This window comes from Mchenga conophoros, linkage group LG7, assembly GCF_057382185.1.
Source record: "Mchenga conophoros isolate Kocher_MC1m ecotype Shallow Benthic linkage group LG7, M_conophoros_male_GT1.1, whole genome shotgun sequence".
Classification (NCBI taxonomy): domain Eukaryota; kingdom Metazoa; phylum Chordata; class Actinopteri; order Cichliformes; family Cichlidae; genus Mchenga; species Mchenga conophoros.
In genome coordinates, this window is record NC_140532.1 from 14,775,370 (window position 1) to 14,784,210 (window position 8,841).

The 8,841-nt window shown below is 37.3% G+C and overlaps 2 protein-coding genes across 2 annotated transcripts; both read right to left on the reverse strand.

Annotated features, from left to right (window-relative positions):
* Positions 1-401: 401 nt before the first annotated feature.
* LOC146569807 (mucin-2-like) lies at positions 402-4,930 on the reverse strand. Its single transcript, XM_085282380.1, has 10 exons — positions 4,751-4,930; positions 4,534-4,672; positions 4,306-4,410; positions 4,146-4,215; positions 3,905-4,042; positions 3,658-3,822; positions 3,488-3,582; positions 3,258-3,384; positions 2,916-3,174; positions 402-565 (listed from the first exon to the last, which is right to left on the reverse strand). Exons 1-10 carry the CDS (start codon positions 4,909-4,911, stop codon positions 466-468), a joined length of 1,359 nt encoding a protein of 452 aa, XP_085138506.1. The 5' UTR covers positions 4,912-4,930; the 3' UTR covers positions 402-465.
* Positions 4,931-5,577: 647 nt separating this feature from the next.
* On the reverse strand, positions 5,578-8,157 carry LOC146569808 (mucin-2). Its single transcript, XM_085281378.1, has 8 exons — positions 8,044-8,157; positions 7,806-7,844; positions 7,453-7,714; positions 7,230-7,344; positions 6,756-6,840; positions 6,562-6,674; positions 6,264-6,477; positions 5,578-5,594 (listed from the first exon to the last, which is right to left on the reverse strand). The coding sequence occupies exons 1-8, from the start codon at positions 8,120-8,122 to the stop codon at positions 5,578-5,580; spliced, it is 924 nt and encodes a 307-aa protein (XP_085137504.1). The 5' UTR covers positions 8,123-8,157.
* Between the last annotated feature and the right edge of the window lie 684 nt (positions 8,158-8,841).

Consider the following 8,841-nt stretch of genomic DNA (forward strand, 5'->3'; position numbering starts at 1 on the left):
ATTGTTAGAAAAAACCCCAAGAAGAACAAAAAAAGCCCTCACCATGTATTGCAGTCTACTTTAACAGATTGTCCATGTTTATAGTATTGTCCATTATATGGGCAGGGGCAGTCCTCCTGCTTTACACAGCCTCCATTATTATCTGATAGCAGGCCATCAGGACATACACATCCTGAGATACAATCTGTGCTGATCTGTTCAGGATAACAGAGACATATTTCATCAATATGCTTAATAACTGATTATGCTGTTGTAATGTCCATGTGTGGCAGTTATGAATCAGCTTCTCAGTCTTACACATTGTTTGTTCAGTGTCTGGCAGCTTTTTTGGCACTCAGATCCCTTTTCTCCCGGCTTTGCATTTGAGCAGTTGAGGAAAACCATTGGGCTTGTGCATGCTGAGAACAATGACAGTGTCTTTAAAGGGACACAACTGTATGGTTGTATTTACTTATACTTTGCTTTTCAGTAGAAATAACCATTTAATGAACAGTAATTAAGTACTTTGTACCTACTTTGAATCACTTGTTTTCCTGAACAGGTTAATTCTCCACCATAGCAAGAGCTGAAACATAAATGAAGATAGGCAAGACAAAGAAAAGAGATGCATTGTATCAGTTCAATGAAATAACAAGGTATCAATTGCAGCTGTGTGTATTCAGGTTAAACATTCCTGGGACAACTTCACTTGGTGATACTTGGGCATGTCACAACCTGAACCACATCAGTGAAGCAATAAAGTTCTTTGATAATGAAACTTGAATTTGCCAGAATCTTAACTTCTTTGCACATTTGCATAGGCCCTGAGAGTTAAGTGAGTCCACTTGCTGAATGAAATGAGTTATTTGTTTTGTAACAGGGTTAAAAAACAAAGAAGCCAAACACGCATGCCCTGCCCCTGCCTAAAAATAGCTATCAAGTAAAACTACCAAAGTGAAAGCAATTTCTCTTTCATTTCATCTCAAACAATGTTCTTTTTTAACTTTTCTTATTTATTTGCACTCGTCCTTTAAATTACTGCCATCTTTTGTTGACAAGTGTGTCTAGCATGCTTGTTTTGATTCACATTGGACTGTGTGGCATGTCTCCATTTTCTGAGTGTGTCCATGTCCACTTCACAGTGGCTTCAGTTTGTTACTTAATGTATAATTTGCCAATAATACAGTTTTATTTTACATCTCACAATAATATCAATAATTATCAAGCTGGACTATTTGACAAGAATATTTGAAATGGTGCACAATGGTGTTTTTAGGACCCCCAAGGCTAACTACTGTAAAGCAAAAAACGTAATTTTATTTATTGTATTTAATTGACTTTGCTTCACCCTATCAAAACCCACACATTTGCATTGCTATGGCCCAATGTCAACTTGAAACGATGTTACATCCAACTGGATTCAATGGTTACTAGCAATGTTCCTTCTAAGAGTGTGTGTAATCGCACACTGCTGGCACGGTCTCCGCACACAGAAAATCTGTGTTGCGCACCAAAAAAATCTAACCTGAATTGGAATTAAAACAATTTATTCTGTTTTGTAGTGTGAGTCAGTAAGTGGCTGCTCCAGCCAATGATGTGAGCAAAAACAAAACTAACCCCGCCCCATCCTTTCCTATTGGTGGACAAATGTACCATGTTGACCAATCTAAAAATGTTGGCAGCATGACATTTAGATGTTTAGGAAGGGGGGAAGTTTTAGGAGTGACGGCGGGGTTTGGAGATGTGAGAGATTTACGATGTTTCGTGTTTGGAGTCTGAAGTTAATGTGTTGTGTAGTTAGTGTGTAGTGTAGTCACTAGTTTTGTTGTGTGTGTCAGAACAATGAGGCGACTGCTGAATGTTGCAGGTGTTACAGGAGTGATACATCTCCTGTTGCCAGGTCTGCAGGCTTGTGATGTTCACCTTTATCTCATAGTGGACAAAAATTATTTTTTGGAGTGGCACAAATACTTTGTGTGGCATCAAATTTGATGCAGAACAGTTGATTGTTCTGTAAGTAGTTTGAAATGTTTTTTTTTTTTTTTTTAAACGCCTTGGCTGCATTTTTAGGTAAATAGCTGCAAAAAATTTAGTTGTTTGCAAAACTCATTTTTTTGAAGAACTATATAATTAATTGCCCAACATTGGTCATCATATACTGTATTTTACAGACAGAGAGTTACAAGACTCTCTCCCAGACCACAGACTCATACTCATAATACAGTCAGAGCTTTATTTAAAAAATAATAATAAAAAATTGTGTTTTCAAAATTGGAGTTCAAGTTATTTTTACTTCCAATAGTGTTAACATACTACACAGGTCTTGAACAAGATTTATTTTTTAAATTTTCATTGTAAGTGGATTAAAGCAGTTAATTAAAAGTAGTCCAACATAAATGTAAATGCTGTAATTTGATTATTTTAATAAACCATGTAACTTGGATGGATTCAATGATGTGCACACGTCTAATGTTGCTTATGGTGGTCCAAGGGACCGCTCAGAGAGTTTGTGTGTTTGCTCAGACACATAAAAAATTAGAAGGAACATTGGTTACTAGTACCTGGTTTCAGAGTATCAAATAGCTTGCCCCATGAAAAATGGACATGGGAAAAAAGTTCCAGACAAAAAATAGAAATGTAACAAGTTTACAGTTTTTGTCTCATATATTGGCCACAATTTCACTCCACTTTAGGCAGACTTTTGTAGGGCAAAGTACAACCAATCAATCGCATACTCTTCTACAAGTATAAAGGCACCAAAAAAACATCTTGGCAAGCACAAGTGCAGTACTTCACAGCATACTAAATTATTGGTGTTTTCTCTTCCCTTGTTCTTATCTACTTTATGTTAACCATCAAACATCATCAAAACACAAAATAAATAAATAACTAAATTAATGAATTAATAAAAATACAGAATATATGGAAAAACATACCAAGTCTGTCCATTACTGAGTGTAGTAACCTGCCCGGGATGCACCACTGTGTCTCCAGCGTAACAGGAACATTGTGAGGGTAACACACACTCGTTCTTCTCATTTAGATAAGTTCCTTCAGCACAGCCACAGCCATCAAGCTCAGTAAAATCAACCCCACATGTTAAATCTGACTGACTAAGAGAGCGACAGGTGCGACCACAGCTTGTCATTTTGTAGTCATACACAAAAGTAGGTGGGCAGTCATTTGTGTATTTCTCTGTTGGAAGAAAAAAGGACCCTTTACAGTTTAAACAGAGACAGATATGATTTATTGTAGTAGATAATTTCATTTAAACTTACGGCATGTGTTGTTCCTCCATCCAGTCAATAATACACCTTCAATAGCACATGCATGAACATAGGCGGACAAAGCAGCACACAAGCAATCCTCACTTTTTTCACAGGCACAGGTGTCATAAATACAATTCTGCGAAGAGAAACAGCAAAAAGCTTAATCATCAGTTAAAGCTAATAAATAATTAAAATAAAAACATACACTTGATTACAAAAAAGAAGAAATCCCTGCTTACAAGTTGATACTCTACTGGGTGTACCACAGGATGGCACGGTGAAAAAACACCTTTTGGGTCTGACAGCTGGGAGCACCAGTGTTTGGCATATTCCTCTACAGAAAGAAACAGGTTTACTTAAAAAGTGATAAGCCATCAACAAAACATAGAGCATGATGACTGTGACCTACCCTTTTCTGTACTCAAACTACAGGGGTCCCCGAGTATATTTGTCACGTCAGGGCAGTTTGGCTTGGTTTTCCATGTGTTGGCAAATGTCCAAGCTGTATTTTCAATTATACCGGAGGTTGTTTTGAAGTCCTGTGATCCATCGTTATCAAAATCTCCACACAGACCTGGATAAAGATGATCATGGTGTAACATAACAATCTTCACACTTTAAACTTAATCCCAAAACCAATCAAAATCCAAACCCACCGACGAGTTTTCCTTTATTAGATACACTGGCTTTGATGTAGACCTGCATAACAGGTGTGAGCTGAATCTCAACATCAAGCCCGTAGGTGGTTTGCATTACAAGAAAGAATGTAGATGGGTGGAAAATTGTGATATCATCTGTAAAGGGAAATATATTTTATACGTATATATTTTCAAATTAAATGATGAGACTCATTTAAATGTTGAGATTTCATTCACTAAAAGATAAACAAGTGCTCACCCAAAAAGAGAGGAAGCTGAGTGAGCAGTGTGTGGTAAAAGACTCGCCCACTGGCATCAATTTTAACAATCTATAGGACAAAGTATATTACTATATCAGAAAAGCCATCTGAACCATTGGAAAACAAAATAAACTGGATAAAAATATACACATATTTTACCACATGATCTGACAGTAGTAGAGTGATTGAAGCCAGACAAGTTGATTTATCAGATTTTTCACATTTAGCCAAGTCGCCTTGAAGGCTGAAAGTCCCTTTGATTTCCTAAAATTGAAAAGTCAAAAATGCACTTACACATGTAGTTTACATGTATAATACATGTTTGTGAATAATAACAATAAAAATAATATAAAAAACAAAAGAAAGTTATTTTCTGTTTCACCTCACCTTTGTCAGAACATAAGAACACTCTCCGTGAAACATATACGTTTTATCGTCATAGGTGGTGATGTGAGAGCCACCCAGGATGGAACAAACACCAGGGCAGTCTTTAAGATTACAGATCCACTCACCATTTTTGCAGGTGCTGTTAAACAGAGGTCCGTCAGTTCATCTTCATAAACCAGTGTGAATATAGATATGAAGTTATAAATGATACAGTTACCAGCTCTTGCATGGCCCGGAGTAGGATTGCCCCGGTTGGTATATTTCTTCATTATGCGGGCAGCTGCAGTTGTCAACAGTGATGCACCCAGTATGTGTGACATCATCCAACACAGTCCCTTTGGAAACAGATAGTTTTATGATAATACACAAAATCACCATTAGGTCTGATGGGTATGTCATCGGCACATTTTGAGGCCCCAAATGTTCCTATTTTTTAACATAGATGTCCTCACTTTCCTCACTTTCCCAATGGGCTAAAAAGACCTAAGAAGAAATTTTCTTAGATTTCACTGTGGTAAACGTTGCAACCCAGGATGGCAACATTTGATCAAATATTATCCAATTTAGCTTCACAAATACACTATAGAGTGTCAAAAGGAAAAATAATACATTTAAAGAATAAAAGTGATAACCTAAGAATTATAATAGTGAATACATACTAGCCCCAATTTTTTAAAAAAAAGAAAGAATATTATCCTCTAGAAGCTACAAAACTTACCAAATGGACAGAAACATCCATCAACACAGTGTTCACTACACACTTTGTTTGTGCCCTGGTTTTTGCAAGTGTCCATGCAGGGATTACCACATTCCTTATACTCCAGGTTGAAGGGGCATGATTTTCCTTTTAAGCACACAAAAGTTAGAATTAAAATTAATAAACAAGTAATTGTGATGTTAGCAGTGGCAGTCCTAGCCTGTTTGGCGCCTTGGGCGAACACTTCTTGTCCATTTCCATTGGTTTTAATTTTGTACTCCAGTATGAACACCCATCCCTCAACCCAAGGATCACCACAACATGATCTAACACACCTACACCTTAGTTCACAGATTCACTTTGTCTAGGGTGCATTTATGAGATTTCAGAAATTTTTAAATTGTTATTGATCCCTTTACCTCTAGTCCTAAAGTGTAGATTTATTTTCTTACTCTTCTTATATTTATTGTTTGTTTACTTGCACTGCTGTAACTGGAGCCTCGTCGTCTCGTCTCTCTATATACTGGACTGTATGTAGTGGAGATGGCAATAAAGTTTACTTTGACTTCAGCAGCAAGCAGGCGCACCGAGGGCTCTCGCGCTCACTTTTTGTGTATAGAATTTCGAAAAAACATCGGTGCAAATTATAAGTCTGTATCATAATGTCTGGTGTTTTCGTGTTTGTTGGTTTGTTTTTATTTTGTTTTATTTTGCGAGTTGGTTATTAGATGCTGCTCCAGCCGGTCACAGAATCACCCGCCCTCCCCTCTCTGCACAGCAAGCAGCAGGAAGGGCGCCCTTTCTCCCAGCAAATGGGCAATAGAAAACCAATCGGTGCCTATGCCATTCCCAATAAGCGCTGGCTGACGTCAGGGCAGCATGAGTACGAGCATTTTTTTTTTTTTGCCGGTGCCCGTGATGCCGCCCCCCACCACGATGCCGCCCCGGGCAACCGCCCGTATCGCCCGTATCTGAAACCGCTACTGGATGTTAGTACAGTGAAAACAACAAATCCCCTTGTTTATGTTCTTACCACAGAAATCTGGGTTCTTCCACTGCCCTGGTGTCCCGCCTGCATGAGCACACTGACGGGAGTACTCTGACATGGTCGCACACACACAAGACGTATCATTGCTGACACAGGAGCACAGATCTTCCTTACAGGCGTCAATGAAGGACTCGGTTTCAATCAGGCCTTGACAACTGTCAAATGCACTTTCAGTCTTCAGTTTCTGGCAGAGATCTTCCTGTTGGTCAAAGATTATTATGCATTTAATATCATGCATTTAAATATATGTAAGATACTTCCAAGCAAAAATAATTTGACATACCGGAACTTCACATGACTCTTTAGCTTTAAAGGACGTGGTCTCACAATTGTCAGACAGACCACTGATTTTCCACTTGTCCCCATATTCTTCAATACAGTAAGAAGCCCCTGTATCTAATAGGAAATTATGTTTTAGCAAGTGTGATCACTGAATTGGATTGTAGTCTTCTTTAAGCTTTAGGATTTAGTTCTTACCTGAATTTGTGAACTCATTATTCAGTTCATTGAAGTCACCACACAGACCACAAGTTTGATTTCTGAATTTTGCATCCAGTTCAACCTTAAAACCATTTCAAAAATTAGATATGAATTAAATGCAGAAATAAAGATGAAATCTATAATTACTATTTGAATAATACAGTGCAGTGAGGAATACTCTGGTAAAGCTGCTTTTTACCTGTGCTAAAGGTAATATTAATTAAAAAACTCAACATTTCTGTAGCAATACACGACACACACAGTGTGTTTAAATCATATAGCACACTTTGGTAGTTATTTGTTCACTATAATATACAGTTTATTTACTATAATCTGCAGTATATGAGATTTATTTGTATCAAGCACAAAATCCACTTAGCTTTCTTTAGTAATTATAATCAGCATAATTTATTTATTATAGATTACTTCAGAAACATTAGTGGCGTCGAACACAGTAGGTAAAAAGCATACCCAGAGGGAGTCTTCTTGATTCCACATTAAGACCAATCCCAGCTTTGCCTGAACTTTAACATAGGATGCAATGCTTTCTACTGAAATGCCACCCCGACTGAAGGGTATTTTAGCACTATAAGGAATAAAAAAAATAATCATCATAGTTAGATTAAATATTAATCGTCTATTAAACCAGTGCATCAGCTGTCAATGAAAAATCACATTTGTAAGACAGACTCACGGTTCGTTGTTGATTTTGATGAATCCATTGCCTAATTCCACAACTTCACCATCCAGTTTCATTGTGACTTTCTTTATGGTGGTAACCATATCGGACTCCTGTCGTTGGAGCTCAATGTTGAAACTGTTGTAGTCTGCCTTACACTGGGATGCAAAGATGTAGCTGCAAGTGGATGGAAGCCTGAACAAATTCCCATCAAATGTCTTAAAGTGGTAGTTTCCCCATGTGCTGCAGAACTGGTTGTTGTGAGATGGGCTCACTACTATTTTGAAAGAAAATAAGTCATTACACTAGTGTAATGGTTAATCATTTATTTATTCATTGCGTTATTTTGTCTCTGAAAAAAAAATTACCTGTAATTACTGGAATTTTTCCAGTGTCCTGAACCGTGACTTAAAAAGAAGAAAAAGAAGATAAAAGTTATAACACCTACATATCGTCATTATGTCAGAAGACAAATATGACTTGTACTTGAGTTCTGTTCATCTTAATGTAACACAAAACAGAAGGAAAAAAAAGCTGAAATAATTAAAGTTTCATCTTCACACAGTCATGGATACCACTCTCTTTGTGTTACAATAGACTACATACCAATGGTGGCTGCTGATAGGCCAAGGCAAAGGCTGAGCCATGGTATCACCCATTCTAGCTGCATGCTGGCTGACCTCATGGCTTTGAGCAATCCCTGTCCAGAGAGAGGGAAAGGTGCACCAACTGATACCTCACCGAAAGGGCCGTGTAATATAGTTCATTTGATGTTTGCAGTTTAGGAGGAGCAGAAGATGCATCCTGGGTGTTCACCTTTTTGTCTACATTAAAATCACACCCATGAAGTGTCTTATAACAACATTTCATCTTCATCTGTTTGAGTCATGATATATTTTGTCACTCCCTCTCTCATGCTCCATACCTCAGTTTTAATGGTAATCTTGGACAAACATCAACATTATAAAGAAAAATATTTTAAACTGAATTGTCATACAGTTTGTTTGTTTTTATTATGGAACACTTTCAGGACAGATTTTCATGAGAACGACACATTGTCAAACAAGGATTGCATGCTTTTCTCACGTCATTGTCAGAAAGACCAGCCCAGAGAATTTAAACTGTGGGTTGGCCTCTGTATCTTTCATTGACATAAGTAAATTTGCTGATGTAAAATACATCTATGAATCACTGAATCATACTTTGAGTAAACATTTGTCAAAGATGTGTAGATATGAAAGGGTTTACACACTAAGACAGTCTGCTTTGTCTTACCAGGTAACTTTATTCACATTTAAGTTAAGATTTAACTACATGATGGGATGTATATGTAATCAGCATAAGTAGCTTTGGATTAACATACAGCAAATGCTCAAAAAGTGAGATGATGAGACTGATGTAATT